We start from the raw sequence: 26,257 nt of genomic DNA, 5'->3' as shown, positions 1-26,257 counted from the left end.
CTTTGTTCTTTATCACGCTGTCTTACTGAGATCCCGAAACTCGGATTTCCTCCGGATAGGGAACAGTCAGTAAACCACTGGAATGGGAGGATTTTCCTGAAGCCTATAGGTTAATCCTGAACATAAATTATTCTCCTCTTTGCAGGGTAACCTCCTCCTTACTGGTGACAAGGATCAGCTGGTAATGCTGCTGGATCAGATTAACAGCACTTTTGTCCGCTCCAATCCCAGTGTGTTGCAAGGCCTGTTACGCATCATCCCTTATCTGTCCTTTGGGGAAATGGAGAAAATGCAGATCTTGGTGGATCGATTCAAGCCCTACTGTAACTTTGACAAGTACGTTTTGTGCCGACAGCAAAGAGCACCAATTAAATTAAAATCTTAATAAATCAGCATCCTGGATGCTCCCGTTAGTCTAACGGATATTTACAGGAGAAGGGGAGTCTGGGTGGCAGGTGGGAGTTCTGGAGAGTTTATCTGGGCTGATGTGCGTGTGTTAATCTGCAGAGTGGACCATTATTTTATCTACTGGGTCCATAGGAGAGCCCTAACTTGATTGCTGTTTCCTCTCCTCACTCAGGTATGATGAGGAACACAGTGGAGATGATAAAGTTTTCCTAGACTGTTTCTGTAAAATAGCAGCTGGCATAAAGAATAACAGCAATGGGCATCAGCTGAAAGATCTCATCCTCCAGAAAGGCATTACACAGAATGCACTCGACTACATGAAAAAGCATATCCCCAGTGCAAAGAAGTAAGGGTCACTTTGTGGTGTGTGGTAACCATGTGTATCCCTATCTCATTTCATCATCACCAAATGGAATGGTCTTCCAAGGAGAGGGTTAGGACTTCCATCCCTGGAAATGTTTAGGCTCGATGAATCTCTGGTGAATGAACTCCTGAAGGGACAGACCTACAGTGGTGGCACATGTGGATTAGATGACCTAAAGACACTACCCGCTCTAAGCTTGGTTACTCAGATGCACCAAATGGCCTAATTTCCTGGCTGTATCTTATCCATCACCCTAAAACAGAGCTCTCACACTGAGGGTCATCTCATGGGCCTAAAACAAAACCTGAAGCTAACAATTGAGTGAGGAGCTGGCTGATAGTGTGTGCAGTGTGGAGGAGGGAGTGTGAACGTCATTTCAGTTACCATATTAAGGTTTTATAAATAAATGTCTAAAATTTAAACTAAATATTTGAGCTCAGACAGGATGCAACAAAGTAGCCCTTCTGACTGTAGGTTTATGGTGGGTGTGTGTGTGTGTGTGTGTGTGGAGGGGATGAGGAAAAGGTGGCCGTCTTTCCTAGCAGCCTATATAGTGCAAGCTGGCTGTTGGCTGGAAGCTAGATACTTTTCAGTGCTGGTGATTTATCTTTCAGCTGCTGTAAGTTTTTACCTTCTCTGTGTAGTTTGGATGCAGACATATGGAAGAAGTTTTTATCTCGTCCAGCACTTCCTTTCATCCTGAGGCTCCTTCGAGGTCTCGCCACACAACACCCTGCCACACAGGTAAGGAGATAGTCTTGGAAATGGACCAGGAAGCAGGTGGCTGGCTTGTATCTGGGAGCTTATATGGTGGCTGTAGCTAGATCAATCTTTTCATAGTAGTATCTGTGGTTGAGTTTGGAGAGCAATGTTGTTCTCATACACAGCTGATCATTAGTCTGGAAAGAACTATTGGGTTGACTATGCCCATTCAAGCAGAGAGATTCTGACTAAGTACAGCCTGGTTCTCTGTAGCTCAAGATCGTTGTTTTCTGTTAAATTTTCCAATTCCTTTGAAGTGCAAGGTAGAACTATAGACTATGGCTGTGATGGGTTTCCTGTGGTCTAGGTGGTGGTTTATAGGCTTCACTTCTTCAGTAGCTTATATGACAAACTCCTTTTAACTCTTGGTTACTCTCAATATATGTAGCCTTGGTATGCAGTTTTAGGGCATGAATCAGGTGCATTGTGGAAGACTGTGAGACACCAGTCTTGCTCGCCTGTAGCATTGCAGTGAACTACTCCCCTTAAAACGCTTGTAGTAGCCTAAAGCTCTAACTAGTCAGTCAGTGACTGCTGCAGGTTGGGTTAGGTGAAATTGTTCGGGGTCTTGCTCACATTTTCCTGAAGAAGCTGCTGTATTTTAATCTCTAACAGGTACTAATAGGTACAGACTCCATTACAAACCTGCACAAATTGGAGCAAGTGTCCAGTGACGAAGGTATCGGGACGTTAGCGGAGAACCTGCTGGAGGCACTCAGGGAACATCCAGAGGTGAACAAGAAGATAGATGCAGCCCGAAAGGAGACACGTGCAGAGAAGAAGCGCATGGCCATGGCAATGAGGCAAAAAGCCTTAGGCACTCTGGGAATGACGGTAATGCCTATCCACAGTAATGGATTCCAGTGCTCTATGGTGGTTGTCGTATTCCTGTCTTGCTAAAAATGCCACCGAATTTTTTTTTGTTTGTTTGTTTTGTTTTTAAGTGCAAGACAAATATTGAGCCACATAGTCTTTGCGTGACTTTTGGAAGAGTGAGGGTCATTTACCTGTGTCAGGGTGGGAAATCCTTTAACTCTCTGATGCTAGCAGTTTGGGAGCTCCAACTATAGCAATGTTATGCCTGCAAGAGTCCATTGACCATAATCTTGTCATCTAGTATTCAATATATAACAGCTTTCCATGCGCTGGTGGTTGCCTTTTGTAATATAGAACTGCAGGAAATCTCTGAGGTCCGAAAATATTATAAATCTGACTTAATCTTGATTGGTGACTCTCAGTAGCAAGATTATGGGAGCTTCCCAATTCTGCTCAGAGGCCTGTGATAGCTGTACAGCTTGAGCAGCATTCTGTGCGCCAATGTTCTCTGCTTCCAGTAAGTAAGATGTTCTGAGATTTAGCAAATATAAATTCCTCTCTGGTTTCATTCTCCTAGTATATTTGACTTGTTCTCTCTTTCAGACTAATGAAAAGGGCCAGGTGGTGACAAAGACTGCACTCCTCAAACAGATGGAAGAGCTGATAGAAGAACCAGGACTGACCTGCTGTATCTGCAGGGAAGGATATAAGTTCCAGGTACAGAACAGCAACAGGAAAGCCCTAATGTGATACGAGGAAAATCACCAGTGTGCGCCCTGGTGCTTGACAGAGACTTGATGCCGTGACACTGTAGGGCCAGGTGATCTCAGGTTTTGTTCCTGGGATCTGCAGTTCTCTGCTGTACTTTGGAAATGAAGATGGTACTCGTTAAATCTCTTCTCTGGCTTCCCCTCACCATCTGCATGAAACCGAGCTGATTGTCCCTGCACAGCTTAGCTCCTATGTATCTAATCCTGAAGGAAAAGGGGATGAGATGTTTATTTCCAGTACGGAGCTGGAGTGGATCTCATATAGAGCCCAGCTTTAGTAGTAGTCCCTCCTGCACAGGTGCCGTGGAGGGGAATAGTACAAACAATGCAAATTCAAAAAAACTCTTTGAAACCACAGCTAAACCTTAGTGAAGGGTCTCACCTAGAACATTCACTTACCTTGATGCAAGTCTTACTAATGGATTTTAATGTTACATATCTTCTGTGGTTTGCTTCTACTTTCAGTATAAAGTGCAGGTTAGCAGGCTCTGTTCTTAGCTGGAGAGGTATAGGCTCAGCAGAGCGTAATCTCCACCCATCTCTTCTGCTAGTGGCATATTTTGCCAAGAGGCTTCTTTCTCCAATTTATAATGTAGTCCTAACTTCTTAATTGTCTTCATGATTCCCTTTCCCAGGTGGGGAACGTGAATTGGTGAGTGGTTGCTTGGGAAAAGCTTGTTTGAACCTAATAACTGGCCCTTATCTCTAGGAAGGTAACTCTTGAATGAGTGGCAAACCACTAAATGCTTGCAGGGGCAAATATTTCATCTCTAAGGTCCCAAAAATTGCAGATTCCTCAATATTAGACTTCCGCCATAATTTTGAAAGCAGGAGCCCCACCATGGGGGGCTGACAGTAGGAGTCCTGGCCGTCCTGGGGCTAAGAGCGGGAGCCTCTGCTGTCAGCCCCGGGCAGTTGACAGCGGGGGCCCCTACCCCACTCTCAACCCCAGACAGCCGACGGCAGAAAATCATGGAAAAGTAGTAATGAACTTTATTACCACAAATAATAGGGTCCATTATTACTTTTCTGCAATTTTCCATGGCTTGCCTGCAGCTCGTCTGCAATTTTTTGACAATTCAAGTAGGACTTTATTCATCGCTAATAAAGCTTTGGTTGTTACAGCCTACAAAGGTTCTGGGTATTTACACTTTCACCAAGCGGGTTGCACTTGAAGAGTTTGAGAACAAGCCACGAAAGCAGCAGGGATACAGCACGGTCTCTCATTTCAACATTGTCCATTATGACTGTCATCTTGCAGCTGTCAGGTAAGATCTGATCTGTCTCTTGGGTCATTGCTCTTGAAGTTACCTATCATGGTATATGTCCCTTAAACATCCAACACAATGCAAAATGCAACTCAGCACAAACATGGTTATCCAGAGATCATTGTTCCATCATCCATCCAACAGCTGCTGTCCTCCATCTTTATTATGGCCACCTTAATATCGTAATTTTAAACATTAACTAAAATCAGTGCATGTTGCTGTGAAGTTGGAAAGCACTATTTATAAAGGGTGTTAATGGAACTAAGCAGCTATGGAGTGCCACCATTTTCATTTACTGCTTAGAGTAAGGGTAGGCAGTGTGGCCAGCACTGGATTAGAACTCTGAGATTTGGGTTCTAGTCCCAGTTTAGCCATTGGCCTGCTGGGTGATCTTGGGTGATTCATGTTCCCTTTTGGTGCCTCAGTTTCCCTATCTGTAAAATGGGGATAATGATATTGACCTCCTTCGTAAAGCATTTTGAGCTCTATGAATGAAGAGCACTGTAGAAGATCCAGCAGAGTGGGGGGATGGTGATATTAGACAAAAGCTTAACTAATTGTAATCCCTTTGTGTATAACCTCTTTGTCAATACAGACTGGCTCGTGGCCGGGAAGAATGGGAGAGTGCAGCCCTACAAAATGCCAACACCAAGTGCAATGGCCTTCTACCAGTGTGGGGGCCCCACGTGCCAGAGTCTGCTTTTGCAACCTGCTTAGCAAGGTGAGTATAGAATATTACTCTTAATGTTGGTTTGTATTCAGAATAGATGAGCTGGGGAGTTACTGTATGATACATATGTGTGAACAAGTTTGACTGTAAGCCCCAAATGGAGTTTGCAGTGCTACAAACAACTAGGAGCCACTACTGATCACCAGAGTCTACACCACCCCATCTATCAGCGACGTTCCAATTAAAGTACACATGTAACATATCATGCCGTCTTGCACAGACTGGTAAGGTAGAAACATGAAAAACAAATCCACCACTAGGTGAGCCCAAAATTGTCGTCGTCATCATCATATCAACCCTTATGGTTAGTAAGCCCTGACTGCTGGCATTGCAGGATTGGCAGTTGTCTCTGCTAAGAAATGAGCTTCTTGCCACTGGAGAGTTTTGTACCTCTCTTCCAAAAAGAACCCGTATCCAAGCTCTGGTGTGTTAGTGGTAGCTGCAAAGAAGCTATATACAGCTCTTTCACTGAATTCCTGAGTGTTTATTGACTTTTGTGTTGTGGCTCTGTTTTTAATCACTCTAAAGCTTTGTTTGAATCTCCACTCTGCATTGTATTTTTAAGGAAGTTTAGTACTTGCAATTGTGCTGAATTGCTAGCAGTAGAAAGTAAAGGGAGGATAAAGTAGTTTAATCTTCATGCTGATTATTAAGAAAGGGTACCCATCGTGGTGGTGGGGAGGACAAATCTGGTCGACACCAGCAAGTCAGTTGCATAGATTGCCAAACTGCGGTCAGATGTTAAATGATTTTCAATCACTACTGAATTCTAACCACTGAGCTTGAGCGGAAGAAGTCCGTATCCCATTACTAATTCCCTAAGCCATATAGTTCTATCCTTTGCATTTGTAATGTTGTGTTAGATATTAGAATCAGTTGTACCTCTAGTCCATGTCAGCCAAGGAACCACATCCCAGGGCCTTGCAGTGGGGAAGCAGTGCTGATGGTTATGCTCAGGAAACCCACACTGAATTGGATTTGCCCAAGAAAGATGAAAGAGCTCCCTTTTCTGTGGTGTTAATCCAAGGGGATGGAATTTGCATTTTAATTCTGAGCTCTGACTTGTTTGCAGTGTGGGAGGAGAATTTTGACCTGCATTCCCAAAGGAGTGAATATATATGCAATATAATCTATTACTGTTTTTCCCCAGGCACAACACATACCTCCAGGAATGCACAGGGCAGCGGGAACCCACCTACCAGCTCAACGTCCATGACATTAAGCTACTATTTCTCCGTTTCGCTATGGAGCAGTCATTCAGTGTGGACACTGGAGGAGGAGGAAGGGAGAGCAATATACACCTCATTCCATATATTATTCACACTGTGCTTTATGTTCTTAACACGTCAGTATCTCTTTGTGTGTCTTAGCTGTCTTCTCTCCTGTTAGTGACAGACTGAATCTCACAGGGCAGGTCTCCAAATGATAAATGGATGCACAGCTACCAGTCTCCACTGGGTATTGCTGTGGGAGGTGGAAGCCTTCCCCAGCTTCTTGGGAACAGGGGAAGACAGCAGAGGGAAAGGAGATAAATCTCTTAGCAATAGTGGTGCAGCCCTGGAGTACGAAATGCTGAACGGTTGCATTCCAAGTTGATAGTGGAGCAGTGAACAGGAGAAATCTTGATCCTGAACCTCACATGCAGGATGTGTTAGTGCCACAGTGCCTACTATCTGGCTTACAAGGGAGGTGATGGGAAATGTTGGAAACCACATGAAAGGTTTAAAAGGAAATTTAATTAAATCCTTAAGGCAGGTTGTTACAGCTGTGTTTCACAGAAAACACAGCAGCTTGTGATCATGTAATTTGGAGACTGATTTAACAAAAGCAAATTCCATTCTGTGTGCAATAATTACCTCCATGTTGGACAAAGTATAAGAGTTTTCAATTTATTAGAGATTAAAGGGACATTGTCAGGTTGTCATATTTTTGGTGAAAAACCCCCAATGATTCCCTCACCTGTTTGTGAAAAATGTAAATCTTAATTTTTCACTACTTCCCTTCTTTTTACCTCTGATCTTGGATAATAAACTAGTCTGTTTTGCTTCCAAGTTCTCAAGTACTAGCACTAGTCAGAGGGAAGCTCACCACTGAGGTCACATGCAGGGTGCTTGTCACTCGCTGTTCAATGCCTCTGGGAAGGCCCTCATGAGACAAGAGCCATTAGCTGCCCTTGCAGGGCATCACCTGCTGCAGGTGGATGAGTTACCAGCTATTTTGGGCCCTGGGTGTGGGGCAAATTGGACAAGAAGCTAGAGGAAGCCCCCTAGTGGATACCCAGCCCCCTCCCAAGGGTTTGGGACAGACTCATGGCTGGCAGCACTGAGTTCAAAGCGCGAGCACTGTAGTTTGAGGTTGATGATACTTCAGTGAAATGTTTATATGTCGACAGGGTCTGCTCCACTGGAATTTAAAAACAAAATAGAAACCTTTCTATTGATTTTTAGTTTATGTAAAAGCTTATTTTTACAAAATCTAAATTCCAAGCCCCGTTGGAGCTGTCAGTATGTCTAACTGCACACACCTGTAGCCAGCCAGCATCTAAAGTGTCTCTAAGCAAATGGGCTGGAGGTAATATTACTTTACAAAGTATGGTGCACAAAAGTAAGGTCCATAGTCCTCTTATTTCCGTAGCAAAGAGCAAAGGAGATAATATTAATTGGATGAGGTATCTTAGAAAACAGGTGTTAGAATCTAAGCCCTTTATTCCAGAGTCACTCCAAATCAAATGCAATGAAACTGGAGCAGTCAACACTTGGGCAGTGACACAATTTGTGTATTGCTTTTAATATCTTTTTCTCTAGATGCCTCTGTATTTTTCTCCAATTCCCTTGTGAGAAGACAAATTAAGCTAATTATGTAATCTTATAGCCCTGCTCGGCAGCATTTGAGAGCCCTGCTGTGTGAGTTTGTATAAGAATGCGTTATACAGCCTGCTGAAATGGTTCTTTTAAAAGCAGTGTTTAACAGTACTGCAGTTCCTAGAGTTGCTGACCAACTAAGATCAGCTGTAGAGTGCAGCCAATGAGAAATGCACATACCATTGGCAACCTACAGATAATTCATATCTGCTGGGGATACTGATTTATCACTCATTTGATTATAGGGGTTTGCTATTAATTTCAAAATGCTGGGTAATATCTAGCAGGCAGCCTCATTCTCATCTATCAGTGCACTGGGTTGTGGCAGTTTATGATCACTGGGTACAGGGCCCATGAACCTCTTAGTCTTGGGTTCTCTATACAGCTGTAGGCTGTGATATAGTTATGTTTTTGATTCCCTCATAAGAGTGGAAAAGAAAGGAGTTTTCATAAATAAAGTGTATCTTTGTTTCTGATGGTGGCCTATATCTTACCCTTGATTGCTATAGGGATGGATAAATAGCACAAGTTGATACAAAGATTTAGCCATGGAAAAATCTATAGTTAAGTGCTTTGTGCTGCCTGTGGGATTGGTTATTTTAGCTCTTCTGGCTGAAGTGGCTGGCATCTGATTCTTCCCCCATGTTCCCAAAAGGGAAGGGATTTTTTAATAAACATTGCCCTCTAGCGGAGAGAGAGGTGGGTTGCCTTGGGATCCTTTCTGCTGCTTTGTACTGCTGGAGGGAAAAGCTAGTCTGCAACCACTACGTGTGTGTTTGGGAAATCTGAGACAAAGGAGACATTTGAGGGGAAACGGACTCCAGTTAGGAAATAAAACGTTGGTTGGTTGTGTAGTGCTTCTCATGCCCGGGCTAGTTGTTCACTCTTCCCTTGTATTCCAGAACCCGAGCAACTTCCAGAGAGGAAAAGAACCTTCAGAGTTTTATGGAGCATCCCAAGGAGAAATGGGTGGAGAGTGCCTTTGAGGTGGATGGGCCCCATTACTACACAGTTCTGGCACTACACATCTTGCCCCCAGAGAAGTGGAAAGCCATGCGGGTTGAGATCCTCAGGAGGCTGCTGGTTATTTCACATGCACGTGTGGTGTCACCAGGGGGAACCAGCAGGTCAGTAATCATCGCAGTTTTTGCCACCCTTCCATTCACTCAGAAGCTGCCCAGTGAACTTACTGGTGTTACCTTCCTAGTCGTTTGAGCTGCATAGCAACATGTCTGATGTAGAGCTGTCAATTAATCACCGTTAACTCAAGAGATTAACTCAAAGCAAATTAACTTGATTTAAAAAATAATCACAATTTATCGCAGTTTTAACGACACTGTTAAACAGTAATAGAATGCCAGTTTAAATGTATATATATTTTTGGATGTTTTCTATATTTTCAAATATATTGAGTTTGATTACAACACAGAATACAGAGTGAACAGTGCTCACTTTATATTTTTTATTACAAATATTTGCACTGTAAAAAAGATAAACAAAAGAAATGGTATTTTTCAATTCACCTCACACAAGTACTGTTGTGCAATCTCTTTATCGTGAAAGTGCAATTGAAACGTAGTGTGGGGTTTTTGTTACATAACTGCACTCAAAAACCAAACAATGTAAAACTTTAGAACCTACAGGTCCACTCAGGCCTACTTTTTGTTCAGCCGATCGTGAAGACGAACAAGTTAGTTTACATTTATGGGAGATGCTGCTGCCCACTACTTATTTACATTGTCCCCTGAAAGTGAGAACAGGCACTGTAGCTGTTGTTGCAAGGTATTTATGGGCCAAATGTGCTAAACATTGGTATGCCCTTTCATGCTTTGACTTTTGTTTATCTTTTTTTACTACGATTAATTGCTGTTAATTTTTTTAATCGTTTGACAGCCCTAGTCTGGTGCTAAACAAGAGTGTTTATTTTTTTGAATAGTCAAGATTAACCTTTTCTATATATGTTTGTATTTAAATCAATGTGGATGGATGCAGGCACATAGATAATTATATGCACTCGTTATGATGCATTTATGCACATGGAGTTTCTTCTGCTGTCTTCCCTATGGTCAGAATTTGGTCCTGGTACCAGTAGGTTAGATTAGTACACACGGATTTTTTCCCAGGGAGATTGCTTTTAGTAGTATAACCCACTTTGCATATTCAGTCCCAAAGAATGTATTTCTTTCTAGGGTCATCTCAATGAGAGGAGAATCAAGTAGGTAAGAACTGGGAAATTACAATCAATAAGACAGCATTGTTGCTTTATGCAGTGGTGCTGGCTAATTAGTGAGTGGTGTTGAATGCTGCTGTTTTATCAGAGAAAATCTAAGGTGGATGTGTGAAGGGATTAAAAGAAGGCTTAAACTCCAAGAACTCATCTTTTATTTCCTTCTCTCCTAAAGGAAGCAGTTCAGTTTAACTTGTTGAACTGCAATTTAAGAAACTGTCATCTGTAGCTCATTTAACTGGCAAGGTCCAAACCAATAGATAACTGTAAACAGAACATGAAAGATCAGGTTAGCGAAGCATTCAAGTGATCCTGACAAGTTTAGCGGCAGAGAGTCCTGTGGCACCTTATGGACTAACAGACATATTGGAGCATAAGCTTTTGTGGGTGAATACCCACTTCGTCAGATGCATCCGACGAAGTGGGTATTCACCCACGAAAGCTTATGCTCCAATATGTCTGTTAGTCCATAAGGTGCCACAGGACTCTTTGCCGCTTTTACAGATCCAGACTAACACGGCTACCCCTCTGATACCTGACAAGTTTAGAAGGCTCAAAAATTGATCTAACTGCTCTTCTGAAACCACACCACAAAAGCAAATTATGCTTCCTTTAAACCCTGCCCCCCACCCCCTCAAATATTAGCAATCAAGCATGTGAACTGTACTATAACAACAAATGACTGCCCTGCTTGGTGGGGGGGGCGGGGGAAACTGTTTCCAAGAAGGGGGACCGAGGGAATTCCAATTGCAATTTCCAAAGGTGTCATTCTAAATAATAATTCATAATTAAGGATAAAATATTCTATTTTGGGAAATGTCCATTAAGATGACTTATCAGTCATTCTTCCAATAGTCTGTCCCATAATCACATGCCTGGTAAAAATTAGTCCACAGTATTGATTTCTTTGTTTCTGTTGTTCTTGCTAAACCTGTCATTCATTCATGTCCACTATCTATTTCCACCACTTCTGCTCTGGAGTTCTTGGAAAAATAGGTTAAGGATATGTCTACACAGCCCATGTTACAGCGCGGCCGTGGCAGCGCTGTGATTTGGACAGTGTAGCATGCTTTATCACCGGGGAGAGCTCTCCTGGCGATTTAAAAAAATAAAATAAAAACCACCCCGAATGAGCGGTGGTAGCTTTATCGCTGGGAGCATGGCTCCCAGCGATAAAGCACTATCTATACTGGTGCTTTTCAGTGCTAAAACTTTTGTCGCTCGGGGGGGGAGGGGGTGTTTTTTCACACCCCGAACAACTAAAGTTTTAGCACTGAAAGTGGAAGTGTAGACACAGCCTTACTGTAGGAGACATTCTGTGGCAGACTGCCTTCAGCACAACCACCTTACAACTAAGACACCGGGGCTGTAGGCTTTCACACAGTCTACAAAATATTCTAGAAAAAGCAAAGCCCTTCAGTGAGTTGACATGGGTGTTTCATTGGTTTAATGCTGCTGAAAACCCCCAGAGAAAGTTATACTGGAAAAGGAAAAAAAACAAGTATTTACTTCACCTGTCAAATATTTCTGAGAATGTGTACAATACAAGCATCTTGAAATGGGAATAGCAAGAATTCTACATCCATCTACCCTGCCCCAAAGCCTCAGGAAAAGCCTCAATGACAGGATAGGTTTCAGGGCATGTGGCAAGGCTTATTCAAGAGCTTTCTCTTTCCCTTAGGCAGAGAGAGAATTTCAAAGTATTCAACTGATTACGCTCAGCCCCTCAGATAGACAAACGTAGGGTCTTTTTGCTTGCGGGTCCTAGCTGACCTTAGCTGTTGGGGTGGAACATGGAGATCTGGTGGCCTTTAATGCACTAACGTGATTTTTAAGTTAAAACCAGCACCTTAAACGTTACGCTAAACCTAACTGGAAGCCAGTTGCAGTTTCTGGAGCATGGTGTATTTGCTCCATGTGTAGGACAAAGCATAATAAGCAGATTGCTGCATTCTGCACTCGCTGAAGTTCCTGGGTACTTTTTTAAGAGTAACACCATACGGAGCACAATTGAACAATCTAATCTGGAGGGGACAAAGGCATGTGTAACTGGCAAGGATGCAGTCTCCTTTCCAAGTGAAGATGGGGAGAAAAGCACTTTGCTACTGCTGCTGTTTGTGCATCTAGAAGCAACTGAGGATCTAGTAGGGTCCCTCGATTGCAACCCTTAGTAACAAAGGTACATGCACCACCCACTCAAATAAGAGCAAATATTACCTGTGCCGCCACCTCTGGCTGGTGGTTTCCTCCAGCCGCTCAGCATCACTGTGTTCTGTTTGCGTTTCAGTCACATACAGAGAAAGCCAACTGGGTTCGCTCTATGGGGCTGATGGAATGCGTCCCATTGTGTCTCCCCCTCACATATAGTGAGGGCAAAACCAGAAACCCACCATATCCCGCATGAGAGCTTTCGCAAGTCCCTTAAGCCATTGCCCAACAATACCGTCCATGGCCAGCTAGAGAAAAAATAGGAACCACTCTAACCCATTCCCATCCAGGAGCTACAAGGGTCTCAATTTAATTGTCAATGGTATCAAAGGACCTGATCCTCAGAGGTGGTGAGCACGTGCATCTCCTATAAACACCCCTGATTGAGGCACAAAGGTTGCAGATAAAGTGAAAAGAATTCAGTACAGACAATGAGGCACTTTTGAAAATTTTAGCCTTTAGTCCAATGCCAGGAAAAGATTCGTCTAGTGGGCCTAGTGTGTTAGGTTATTACTGAACCAAGAGTTTTAGCAAAAAAAATCCTATAAACAGATGATTCACCATGTGGATCTGTGTGAAATTTGAGGGGAGTGGGATCTTTTGGATTTTTTTCCGTGCTCCTGACTCTGACCTTTGTAAAATATTCATGAGAGAAGTGAAGCTTCCAAACTGCTAATGTCTAACTTGCAGCTGGAAATCCATGCGTAGCTGATGAGCCTGAACCAGCTTACGTTAATGCAAATATAGCAGCTATTGTATTGAGTAGCCATTCCAGATGGCAGCTACATAGACTTAACCCACAAGGGCCTTTTAGTTTTCAATTAAAGGAACAGAGTCCAATTATATCAAAACCATTCAAATAAAAAGAAATTCTGACTCAACACTATTTGGGAATCCAGAATTAGCCTCACTCTAAGTTGCTCTTCTTCCCGTGGAAATTTAGTCACCTTTACTAATTGGTTTTTCTTTAAATAATTGAGCCTAGCCGCACAAGCAGGCTCCCACCTACAAAGCACATGTTATAAGGAGAGGGAGGGTCTCTTTGACACACACACACGGTTTATGAGACAATGTGTGTATGAAGCAAGACCTATACCTTTGGTGGATTTTAGCTGTGTCCGTAATCTGAGGGTGCCCTTTTGTCTCTTGCTGATCCACAGCAGTGGCAGATGAACTGGTTGTAAATCTGTACAATATGGGGAGGGAGATGTCTCTAAACTTTAAAGTGACAAACGGGAAGCAGTGTGTGATGAAATAAGGCAGATATACCTACACAAATTATGTAAGAAAATTCCAAATCCATTAGGAGTGTTGGCAATACATCCCACCTTGCCAGGGGCTATTGGTGATTAGCTTAATTTTTCCTCTTAAAAACTCTTAGCTAAGCGATCCCTGTCTTTCCCCGCCTCTTAACGGTTTATAGCACTTCTCCAGATACTGGTGTGTTGAAAGCAAGCTTAGGAAGACTCTTGGGACAATACTAAAGAGTCAGAGTCTGACCAGAGATGGAAATTCCCACATTTGCTGGTGGGTTTTTGTCCTTTGGGGGGGCCAGGGAGTGTGACATAATCTGACAGAAATGGAAATACCTCACTGAAGTTTTTCAGCAACACTTTACTACTGAGTACACCATTGCATGGAATATCTCTCTTTCTGAGGGCTTGGCTACACTTGCGAGTTACAGCACAATAAAGGAGCCCTGAGCGCAGTAGCTCACTACCCATCCACACTGGCAAAGCACGTAGAGCGCTCTGACTCCATGGCGACAGTGCTGCTGGTACTCCACCTCGGCAAGTGGAATAATGTTTGCTGCGCCCCTGCTGGAGTGCCATGGCACCAGTGTGAACGAGGTGTTGCATTACTGCGCTCTGATCAGTCTCCGGAAACATCCCATTATCCCCCTAAGTCAAGTGTCAGAGTAGCAGCTGTGTTAGTCTGTATCCGCAAAAAGAAAAGGTGTACTAGTCTCTAAGGTGCCACAAGTACTCCTTCTCTTTTTAAGTCAAGTGGCCACTCTCTTGTCATTGTTTTTGAATCGCTGCAGGAATATGGATATGCCCTTGGAAAGCTCCGTTTCTAACAGCCGGCTGCTTATCTGCTCCAAGACAAAGCAAGCCATTAGTGTGGGATGCTGTGTGTGTGTGAGAGAGAGAGGGGCGGAGGGGTGGGAGGGGGTCTGCTGCTGTCCGAACTTACAAGACAGCACGCTGCCATGCTCTCAGCCCCCCCACAACCCACTCTCTCTCCCCCCCACATACACACAACACACTCCCTGTCACACTCCACCCCCACCCCCACCCCACCTCATTTGAAAAGTACGTTGCAGTCACTTGCATGCTGGGATAGCTGCCCACAATGCAGCGCTCCCAATGCCACTGCAAGTGCCGCAAATGTGGCCACACCAGTACGCTTGCAGCTCTCAGGGTGGACAGACTGCAGCGCTTTCCCTACTGCGCTCTCCGAAGGCTGGTTTAACTCAAAGCGCTCTCCATCTGCAAGTGTAGCCATGCCCTGAGACAGCTAAACAGACACCGTGTGGATTCATTTTGAACCCTGGATTTGGCCACCTCCACAGGCTTCCAGATGGCCATCCATCAGTCGAAGTGTTATTCTAAATGTTCAGTGTCTTTGAAGGACTCAGCTCAACTCACACTTGTCTGAATGACTTTCTAAAAGTAATACCTGCCAGACTGCGTAACTGGACATTTTTTTCTATGGTCATTTGGCAGCACTTTGTATCCAGGCCCTTTCCCTCTGTATGGTTAGTCACTCCATGTGTTCTTAACATGTCTGAATCTTTCACAAGTGACAGGAGAACGTCAAAACTCGGTGAGGGACTCAGGTGCAGCTGTAGCACCATAAATATAATAGTACATTGAAAACAATTAACTACAAGTTTCAAGTTAAGTGTCATTTTAACTGGCTTAAAACTGACCAGGGTCAAGCCCCTCTGCTGTTATTACACTGCTCTTCAAAAGACTTGTTCGAGTTTTTTAAAAGGTGGCAGATATTCCAGTCAAAACTACAGCTGAGTGTCAGGCTCTTTATCTATGACGGTAAAGGATGAGATGGTTCAAGCACAAGTACCATAATTATTCATTGTATCAGAACCATTGAATGAGAGGTGCCGCATGGTTGAGGAGTCTGAGCATTGGACTGGAGATAAATTCTTTTCCAGCTCTGCCACTGACTTGCTCTGTGGCTTTGGGTGAGTGTTTCTCCCTTCTGTAAAAAGGAGTGGTGTTGGCATCCCCGCCTCAGAGTTTAGTTCCAGTTTGTAAAGCAATTTACAAGTGCTGAGAATCACAGGGCACAAAGGTCTAAGCCTAGACCAGCATGGTAATGCATATGTTTGTTCCACATGCTAAAGCACAGAACAGTGCTTATTCACAAAACCATTTCCCGTGTGTATTATTGATAGGCTTTTGGCTGTTACAGCATTCATGCTATTCATCAAATGAGTTACAAAGCAGAGTAAAGTGATTAACTCAGAGCTTGATTTCATTTTCTCCCAAGACTGACAGATAAAGCAGTGAAGGAGTATTCAGCATATCGCTCTGGCCTTCTCTTCTGGGCCCTAGTAGATCTCATTTACAACATGTTCAAGGTAAGATCTGTCTGGAATCAAGGTTGTTGGTTTGTTTGGGGTTTTTGTTTTTATGGATGCTGTTAAAATCAGTCTGCTCTGTTCCTTTGAAGGGTAGGCAGGGCTTTAAATCCCTTCTAAATTTCAAACTCTGCTTGCTCATGAGAACAGGAGGGGTGGTACGATGTATGTCCATTTGTGATTACCCCTCTCCTCAGCTGTTGTCCATCTGAAGTAGTAAGGCCTTATGATTTACAGGCCTTCTCTCTCTCCCGCCTCCCCCCGCCCCTGTTTCTCTTCCTGTTTTTCTGTCTTCTGTTCAGGCATTGTTTCCAAGATTCTGCACTGGAGCAAATGGTTGGAATAGCCTTTGTTGCTGGGGTGGGAAGGAAGTCCTGGCCTTGGACCCTGCTTGGGGTGTCTGACCCTGCTCAGAAGGGATAGAGAGGGATTGATAAGACAGTCTTCTTTTGGAAAGTGTAAAAGCAAAGCCCAGTTAACCTATAGCTCCCTCACCAAAGCAAGCAGACATTTAATTAGGGTGAGTTGGAGAAGGAAAACTCTCGGGTGCTTTTTAAAACTCTGTACAAGAAGAACTGAAAATCTGAGTACTAGGCACCTTCCTGTGTGGCATGTTTACAGGAGACAGGAAATCTCAGCCCAAAGGCAAGGTTTCATAATGGGGCATCGGGTTATTGAAGTCTGCATTTTCTAAAGGTTGTAGGCAGTGTTGTTGTAGCCATGTTGGTCCCCGGATACTAGAGAGACAAGGTGGGTGAGGGATCATCTTTTATTGGAACAACTTCTGATGGTGAAAGAGACCAGCTTTCGAGCTACATGGAGCTCTTCTTCAGATCTGGAAAAGGTACTCAGTGGGTCACAGCTCTGTCTGACCATGGATTTAGCTGTGACATTTTGATACCTTTCCAGATCTGAGAAGAGCTCTGTGTAGCTCGAAAGCTGGTCTCTTTCACCATCAGAAGTTGGTCCAGTAAAAGATGTTCCCACACCCACCTTGTCTATCTGTTTTCTAAAGGGTTTATTATTCTATAGGCTAAAACAAACTGACTTGTCCCTTTTCTCCTCCTTGTAGAAGGTGCCTACCAGTAACACAGAGGGAGGCTGGTCCTACTCACTGGCTGAATTTATCCGACACAATGATATGCCAATACATGAAGCTGCAGACAAGGCCCTGAAAACTTTCCAGGAGGAGTTCATGCCAGTTGAAACCTTTTCTGAATTTTTGGATGTGGCTGGTCAGTATTAACTTTACCTTTTAAAGGCTGTTTTTGTGTAATTCAGGACTGGAAATATGTAATTTATGTAACTTGCTTTTAGAAATATGTGGAGGGAGGTGGGGGGAATGATGGGATCTTAAACCACCTGGTGCCTCCTAGGTCACTTTAAAAAGCATTCTTTTTGGAGAGTCTTCTGTTTCTCTCTGCAATCTGCATTCACCTCTGTAGGGATGCGTGGGGTGAAATACACTTGTTTCCTAAAAATTCACCTTCTGCCATTTCCCCATCTGCAAAATGGAGATAAATGAGAATTATCTTTGTAAAGGACTTTGAGATCCATCAGTGAAGAATGTTGTAGGATATATATGCTGCTGCTGCTTCTGCTTCCACAGCTGAATTTGTAATATGACACAATTACCACAGCAGATGATTCCAATTTCAAAAGAGGATTGCAAAGGAATTAACAGGAACAGATGAACTTCTAAGCAACAATGTTCCTGTATTCATTTAAACATCCCCAGTAATAAGGACCAAATGAAATGTAAAACATAAGCTGTAGGAGTGGAATTGTTTAACATAGAGTGGTCTTCCACAAGGCAGGAGCAGGGGCTTTGGACACCTATTTTATTTTAGGTCTTACCCTTCTGTATTAACAGGGGCATCTTGCTGCTGTTTGACTTGGTTTATATTTTCTAGGATCCTCTCTAGTTTTTGTAAGTTCATCATAGGTACTAAATGTGACAGTATTTGATAGGGTACCAGCTTCCACAGGATCTATATCTCCAGGAAACCAGAGAAACTCACCCACTGGGGGCTACTCTTCATCATTTTATCCTGCCCAACTCCTATCCTTACTAGCTAGCCGTCCTCATTGCTCATCGTCCAGCCTCTTAGCAGAAGATGCCACTACCCTCAAATAACTTTTGGACTGCAGCATCTGTGCTGCAGATGCTCCCCACTCTTCTGCATCAGCTTCTAAATGTATGTGTAGTGCCACTATTTTCTGGCATTTCTACATCACTTCTGTAGGTAGGTTGTGAAGTTAAGCACCAGACTGAACTTGTTACACCTAAAATGAGGCCTTGACTGGAATCCCCGGTTTAGACATCACTGCCAGTCACTGGGGTAGGTGCACCTAGTGCAAACCCTTTGTATAGGCAGGATAAACAGCTGTACGCTGCAGTTTGCCCTGGTAAACTGGACTGGTGCAAATAGCAGCTTTACTTGTCTACGTTGGGGTTGGCACTGACTGCTCTCTTCAGGCCTTGTGAGTCTGTTAGCCAAGTTGGTTGACATGGGTCTGCTGTTCTCAGATCTCAACAAGCATATATTTGCTTTAAAACAGTATTCTGAGTGGCCGGTCTATGATGAGGCCAGTGGTGGTTGTAGCTTGCCTGTTTTCTGAATCCACCTCTAGGTGCCCTGATGGTAAAAGATGCCTGGTGATTCAGAAGGGCAGGCAGCTCCTGGCTAACTTATTTGTGCTGTTTTTCAGGACTGTTATCAGAAATCAACGACCCTGACAGCTTCCTCAAGGATCTTTTGAACTCCATTCCCTGAGCATAGAGAAGCAACTTGCAAAGATCTACAGTAGCTTGCCTTCCATCTCTTTGTGCAGTCTTTCCCTCCCCCAAGTAGTGCTGCATTTTTTTATTTTCTACACTTTTTTTTGTTTTTTTTTTCTTGGAGTGATTTGGGATTTAGGCTTGTTGTTTTATCTGGTATTTCAGTGCTTCTATATATAAAGCCTTGTGTATTCCAGGCAATCGAAGGAACTTGTACAGACTGAGGAATCCCAGCCAGTGAATCTTAACACTTTTTAGTGTGCACCTCTTTGAAATTAAATAAATTTAAACACAAAAGGTCAAGGTGGGTTTGACTAGTAATTTAACCAGCCAGTGACAGCACCAGGTTCCCTTTTGTCTTGTATCTCAGAGCTCCTTTGTTACTGCAATTCACTTGGGTTCAGGGCTGTTGCTCTTTTCAGCCCATAGTGTGGACGAAGAGCATGTAAAAACCCACTGAGTTGCAGGGGTCAAGGACTCCGTTTGTGATGCTACATTTACTGACCCATTTTTCGTACAGTATAAACCAGATTTTCTCTTTTTGTTGTGTTAGGGGTCTATGGAATGCAAGGACAGCATGTTATGTTTGATTCCTTCATAGTTATTCTGAAGAGAGGATCGCTTTCATCAGGGCAGTGATTTCTCTTAACACCTTGTGTGTTTCTCCTTTCATTGAGCCTACTGGGATTTAATATTATAAATGATTGATGCATGTTTTGTGTACCGAGGTCTTTCTAGATTCCATTCACTCTAGGGCTGTTTTCAAAACAAGAGTGCACACTAGTGGGTTGGGTAATTTACCATACAGGGAGATCTCACCTATACAGGGGATAGAGTTAAGGAAATTGGACAGTTTTGCAATTAAAACCTGTTCCTTAGTATCTGATAAAGTTTTTGATTCCTTTGAGACCCATGTGGGGAATAGACAAAGGAGGCATGTCAAGATGGCTGCCAATCCTTTTAATGGTATCAGGCTTGCATTCTGTGGGGTGTACCCTAGTTTGAATCCAGGCATCAGTCTTTTGAACACAACCTTGGCTCTTCTCAGCAAGTTATGCATGTTGGTAACTTACCTTTGCCGTCATCTCTGCTGTCGTGTCACCAGCTTCAGTCTGGTTAACCTGGAATCCAATAAAGCTTTCCCCATCCTTCTGTCTCTGTATGAGCGTGAATTTCAGCGAATCAAACTCGGTCCCATAACTTAGCATTGGGTGACCAGTAAACAGTAGTTCAGAGACCGAATAACTAAGCAGACCCTCTGATGCCACTATTAGCCTTGGGCATGTATTGATAAGAAGACAGGTGGGGGAACACTCCATGGGAGGTGTCTCTGGGCACTCAGGCCAGTTCCAATTGTCTGATTAGATTCGGGGGGGGGGGGGTGCGGGGTTGGAGTACAGAATAGCCAACAGAACAGTGGGGGTGTTAAGAATAGATTGAGGCAACATATCTTAAGAGAAATGCAAGGGAAGTTTCAGAGGGATAAATTAAGCTCTATCTATAGATCTTCCTTGCTCTGTAAGGCACTGATAGCCTGGGTGGAGAATGAAGTTTTCTAAGCAAGTCTATCTCAACATAGCTCCCTGTTAACAAGGCAAGTGCAGTGTAATAGTTCTGTGCAGTTGGGGAGATTCTCGCGGGTTAAGCACTAGACCAGAGATGAGAATCGCCTCTTCTTTGCAGAGCACTTATTTGCAAGGACAGACTTGACAGTCTCAAGTCTGTTTTTACTTTCAAATCACCATGTGACACCAGTGGCCCAAAAAACAAATACAAAATGCTTAAACACTCGGAGATAGGAGTACAACTCCAACACCAGTCTGGTTCAGTACAGCTTCAGATGCACCCCATGTATTGCTGTCAGGAGTCAGATGCTGCTAAAGTCGGATTTCTTGCATAAGGAAAGGACCTTTCACGCCCGTATAATTAAGAAATTCATGAGAAGGTGTTTTTGAGAGTAACTTGTAGAAAGCAAGACTCAGCTTGTATCAAGAACCCAAATCTGTGCTGCCATTCATGTCAGCTTCTACTTTCTGTGATTCTAATGTGCCAGTCGTCGTGGTATCTAGGAACCAGGTACAAAAATAATGTGTTACTACTTCATTTAGACTGCCCACCTCACAGAAAAAGGGAGACTATTTATTAGCTAAGCTCATGATTAAAATGTAACAGCTACCAAACAACTGTTTATCATTTGACAATGCTATGAAGGAAATTAACCACTGCTTGCCATTGCCAGATGTCTTGCTGTAATGTTCTAAAAAAGCCATATTCTTTTCCATTCCTTTCTTGCCCTCCAGCAATAAATAGAGCCCACAGCCTAATTTCCTGAGCTTTCCATCTGTAAATGGACTAAGGTTTTACTTGTCTGGGTCTTAGTTGTATAACGTTTGGCAGATTTTTGCCCTGAACAAGGCGTACTCTTCTTGTGGTTTAGCAAAGCTTGGGGGTAAATTACCAGTGTAAACAGAGTTGGTGTTCTACCTGCTCATTCTGTGTTTTCACATGACTGTGGTCGAAGCATCACGTTTCCTTTTCATCTATGCGGAGTTAGCCCGCTGGGCACTACAGTCGCTTAAAAATAATGCAGCTGTCAACAAAAAAAAAAAAAAATCTTCCAAATATATTACCAGCTCCTACCCATTTACATGGCATTTTTCTCTTGTTTTTCCTTGTCACATAACAGTAATGCTTGGGCTTAAAGGTTGGCTCTGTCAATATTGATATGTGATAGGCCTTGTCCGCACGCAAACTTGCACTGGTTTAATTAAAGGTGTGTGTTAAAGATGATTCAGTTAAACAAGACCGAAGTCCTCTGTACACCTTCATTTCGGATTATATTGATGCAGCTTAAATAGGTTCTTTAGCAATTTAAAGTAAATCACAATAAACCACTCAACAAAAAAGTATCTATGTAGGATTTTGCACTGGTTTAATTATATTTTATTTTTAAACCAGAGCAATTTTTCCCATGTGTATAAATCACAGTGTCCCAAAGGCAGGATTATGACTTGAGAGCAGTCATAGAATCCAGTCTGTGATGGGACATGTCAAATTGTGGGGAAGTCTACAACTAAGATTGATGATTGGTCTGGTCGGTCTTAAATATCTTAGCGGGAGCAAACAGTGTGTTGACCACATCTACAGAGCATAATAAATTGGGAGGGACTGACCACCAGTGAGGAGGTAAAAGGAACTAGACTATTTAGAAATGTGGCAAAAAAAAAAAAATCAGTTTGGAAAGTTTCTAGCGAATGTGTAAAGAAAACTAATCTGAAAGACCGTAATGCTAAGACTCGTTTGCTTTCCACTGTCACCTAAGACATGAGTGTGCAGTGCATTCTGGCTGCAGTAAAGGCCAATGTAATTTTAGTTACACAGGCTCACAGGGCAGGGGCCAGAACCACTGCCAGGCATAAGCAAACTAAGCAATTGCTTAGGGCCCTGAGCAACTCAAGGGGGCCCCCTGTTAATTACTATGGGGGGGAGGATATTCCTGCTTAGGGCCCCCAAAAGGGGTGCACAGACACTGGCAGGGACATAAGTGTGGAGCCATCCTTGGAATTTAGTGTTCGATTCTGGGAACCATGATAAGATATTGACAAATTAGAGGAATTTCAGAAAAGAGGAATTGGGGGCTGATGCAACTGACTTCACCAAGCCTGTTCGTTCTTAATTGATGACTTGGGACAAGAATAATGACTGTACAAATGTTAAAGGGGGCCAGATGCCAAGGAGAGAAAGGAGTTATTTAGGACAGGAAAGAAGGGCTACAGCTAGGAATAAGAGGATCGAACTAAGAGAATCTAGTCTGAATATCGGGGGGAAATCCTGATAGTGAAATTTAAGGCTATAGAAGAGTTGTAAAGTGGTGGATGCCCCATTGCTTGGGACCTCTAAAATGACTGGATAATACATGAGTCAATGTATAACAGTGAACAATGCTTCACTGGCTGACCTGGGATGAACTGTGTGACCTATGAGATCTGCTTCATTTCTGCATCTATGAGACAAGCACTTCCCCAAAACAAAGATCTGAAATGGTTGCAATCAGACAAGCCAAGCAGATTGCTTATTATTTAACATTTGTAAATAGTGTCCCACAGCGAAAACAAAGACAGTCCCTACTCCATTAACAACAATATTCTCTTCTTTCGCACCTGCTTTACTGGGAAAGCCCCGTTAGATGGAATTAACTTGTTGCCTTTGCTGAAGTTGCAATGCTGATTTTGCAATTGCAGCAAATGACTCTGTGAATCATAGTAAAACCAAACCATGCGAACAATCAAGAACCTGAAAGTTGCTCATTTCAAAAGACCTAGCAACAAGGTTTCCAGCTGCTAATAGAATGTGACTTTTTATTACTTTGTCTTCATTAGCAATTTTAAGAGGAGTTCCTGTTCATATGCCAGCAGTTTGAGAACTCTAAAAACTTCTTGTTTCTTTCCCTCCTGCCCACCCTTGCAGACAAGGAAACTTTAGAAGTCCTGGAGTTTACAATCAGATCATGACAACACTTACACTGATGGGGCTGAAATCCATCAGCTCCTCAAAGTCTCTCCCTCCAACACAGTTTTCAACCCTTTTGTGAGTAATTGCTCTGGTACATTTCTGGTAATGCTACAGGAGATAAACACAGTGTACGGCGTGCCTAGCAATAGCTCCCATCTGGATTTTAGTGTAGCAGGGATCTCATTGGCCCAAATCCCCTCCTCTCATGTTAGTATTTGCACTCTGCATTTTCTCCAGTTGTTATAAACAGCTTTGCTACTTCTGTCATGTTCTCTCTATTCCAGAATACTAACTGTTGATGTTTTGCAAAGAAATTGCACCCTCGACTTCTTGACCTTTCCTTAGCTTAATTGTGGCTCCTTGTGGTTCAGAATAGTTTCCGTACACTTATCCAGTAGAGTGGCCTGTTGTTCTCTTGTCTTCCTAGAGTCAGACATGCAGATCTTTTCTCTAGGCTCTGCACACTGAAATCCTCCTTTGTGTTCCTCTGTTGTACCTACACGTTTTTTTAGAAGACTAACATTGTGGTGACCAGAAGCACACACCTTACTGCCTCTATACCTCCCTGCCCCGTTGCACATTAGTATTTCCTCTTAGAAATATGTATCCCACAGTTTCATCTCTGTGTTTTGTCTCTCAGTCTAGTTGCCTAGAGTATTTTCAAACAAACACTGAAACTGCTACTGCGGAGCATAAACATACACATCGTGAACTGAAATACCTTACAAAGCTTCTGAGTTTCCAGTGCAATAAAGGCAAAGCTTAATTCTTCTTTAATAGACAACAAATGGATAGCTTGTGGTTAAGGGGACTCAGGAGATGGAGGTTTAAATCCCAGCTATGCCACACAAACTACCTGCTTGGGCAAATCTTTGTGCCTCAGTTCCCTGTCTGTAAAATGGGAAAAATAATCCTCCATTTCTCTGTCTTGTCTTATTTAGACTGTAAGCTTTGTGTGTGCACAGTACCAAGCTCAGTGAGTCCTTTGGCTGGGGCTCTAAGCACTACCATAATACAAATAAAATCACTTTCATCCATAACCATCATCGATTCCTCCAGTTCCCCTAGCTACAGCTAGGTCGCTTTCAAAAAGATGCGGAGGCACTGCCTGGTGGGCCACCAGCAAAAAGGCAAGGAGATGAACGTGAGCCAGCACCCTCAGAGCCATTTGAACACATGTACTTGCCTAGCACGAATGTGTTTACATTGGCAGAAACCTCCCACCACAGCGTTGCTGGACTGCTTGAAGCCGTTTAACAGTACACCTTGTTCACCACAAGATCTACCAGTTGTTATATAACAACGGGGCCTGGAGAACAAGCAACTCAATCATTTAGGTTTTGGAAGAACAAGCAATTAACGTGAACTTGGGGAGAGATACAGGAAGAAAAGTAGCTGTGGTTTGTCTCCGTTACAGTATGGTTTGAAATGATGCAGTCTCCTTGCAATGGCTGATTTTTTTCCTTCATTAATGAACCAGATGTTCTATCTGCCTCTGTTTTTTGTTAAGCACTTTGGGTGGGATTTTCAAAGGAGTCAGCCACCCAAATTATTGAAAATCAAATTCCCTTCGGCTCCTTTCAAAAGCCCAGATGCAGGTTAGAAAGTTTTTGTCTCCATAGGCTGGCACCTTCCTCCTCCTGAGTCAAAACGCAGTTTGCTCTTGAGTATTTCAAGCTCAGGATTTGCCTGCTCCTGCTGTGCTTTGTTTTGTTTGTTTGGCCGTAGCATTGCTCCATTGCCTACACTGAATTACCTGACCCGCTTCTCTGCCTTCTGCTCTTAATCCACAAAAAGCAGAGATTTTTGGCTTCTTGCCCTTCAGTTTATATCACACTTTCTTTAAAATCATCTTATCCACCACTTGTGGTTTACTACTGTGTTTATACTGCAGTATCTCCCAAAGGCCCTAGTTGGAGCAGGGCACCATTGTACTACAGACTGTACAAACCAATGAGACAAAAGACAGTCCTTGTCCTAAAGGCTTAACGCAACCCACCATCTTTCTCCTTTTCCTATTATAAAACAATAAAATCATTCAATTCTCTAACACAATTACAGCCACCACCACCAGAAGTTCTTGTTGAAATACATATACAATTAGCATCTCATGGGCAAATACAGCTAGTTTCCATCTTGTATTAACTAGACTACAGGCATTGATCTAAAGACAATTCTACACGGTCATGGAATCTGTTCACTGTCTTAAGAACATAAGAATGGCCCATGCTGGGTCCGAGCAATGGTCCATCTTGCCCAGTATCCTGTCTTTCAACAGTGGCCAGTGCCAGACACCTAAAAGGAAATGAACAGAACAGGGCAATTATTGAGTGATCCATCCCCTGTCGTCCAGTCCCAGCTTCTGGCAGTCAGAGGTTTAGGGACACCCGGAGCATGGGGTTGCGTCCCTGACCATCTTGGCTAATAGCTATTGATGGACTTATCCTCCATGAACTTAGCTAAATCTTTTTTTTTAAACTCCGTTATATTTTTGGCCTTCACAATAGCGCTTGGCAATGAGTTCCACAGGTTGACTGTGCACTGTGTGAAGGAGTACTTCCTTATGTTCACTTTAAACCTGCTGCCTATTCATTTCATTGGGTGACCCCTGCTTCCTGTGTTCTGTGAAGGGGTAAATAACACTTCCCTAGTCACTTTCTCCATACTATTCACGATTTTATAGATCTCTATCATATTCCCCCCACACACACACACACACACACATCCCTAGTCATCTCTTTTCTAAAATGAACAGTTCCAGTCTTTTTAATCTCTCCTCCATGGAAGTAGTTCCATACCCCTAATCACTTGTGTTGCCCTTCTCTGTACCTTCTCCTGTTCTAATATAGCTTTTTTTTTGAGATGGAGCAACCAGAACAGCGCACACAGTTCAAGTTGTGGGCGTACCATGGATTTATATACAGTGACATGATATTTTTCTG

The 26,257-nt window shown here is 43.1% G+C and overlaps 1 protein-coding gene across 4 annotated transcripts in view; it reads left to right on the top strand.

Annotated features, from left to right (window-relative positions):
• Nucleotides 1-19,951, top strand: part of UBR4 (ubiquitin protein ligase E3 component n-recognin 4) — a 114,251-nt gene extending 94,300 nt beyond the window's left edge. For all 4 annotated transcript variants that reach the window (XM_074933897.1, XM_074933895.1, XM_074933896.1 and 1 more), the window contains 12 exons: nucleotides 146-336; nucleotides 581-754; nucleotides 1,417-1,516; nucleotides 2,150-2,368; nucleotides 2,954-3,067; nucleotides 4,246-4,388; nucleotides 4,984-5,109; nucleotides 6,269-6,463; nucleotides 8,882-9,106; nucleotides 15,931-16,021; nucleotides 17,094-17,256; nucleotides 18,734-19,951. In XM_074933897.1, coding sequence (XP_074789998.1) covers nucleotides 146-336; nucleotides 581-754; nucleotides 1,417-1,516; nucleotides 2,150-2,368; nucleotides 2,954-3,067; nucleotides 4,246-4,388; nucleotides 4,984-5,109; nucleotides 6,269-6,463; nucleotides 8,882-9,106; nucleotides 15,931-16,021; nucleotides 17,094-17,256; nucleotides 18,734-18,798 — 1,806 coding nt within the window. In that variant the 3' untranslated portion in view covers nucleotides 18,799-19,951. The remainder of the gene's footprint in view (nucleotides 1-145; nucleotides 337-580; nucleotides 755-1,416; nucleotides 1,517-2,149; nucleotides 2,369-2,953; nucleotides 3,068-4,245; nucleotides 4,389-4,983; nucleotides 5,110-6,268; nucleotides 6,464-8,881; nucleotides 9,107-15,930; nucleotides 16,022-17,093; nucleotides 17,257-18,733) is intronic.
• Nucleotides 19,952-26,257: the final 6,306 nt, after the last annotated feature.

Source organism: Natator depressus, chromosome 18, assembly GCF_965152275.1.
Source record: "Natator depressus isolate rNatDep1 chromosome 18, rNatDep2.hap1, whole genome shotgun sequence".
NCBI lineage: Eukaryota > Metazoa > Chordata > Testudines > Cheloniidae > Natator > Natator depressus.
Note: the sequence above shows the minus strand (reverse complement) of the source record. Positions and strands in the feature narration are given on the sequence as shown.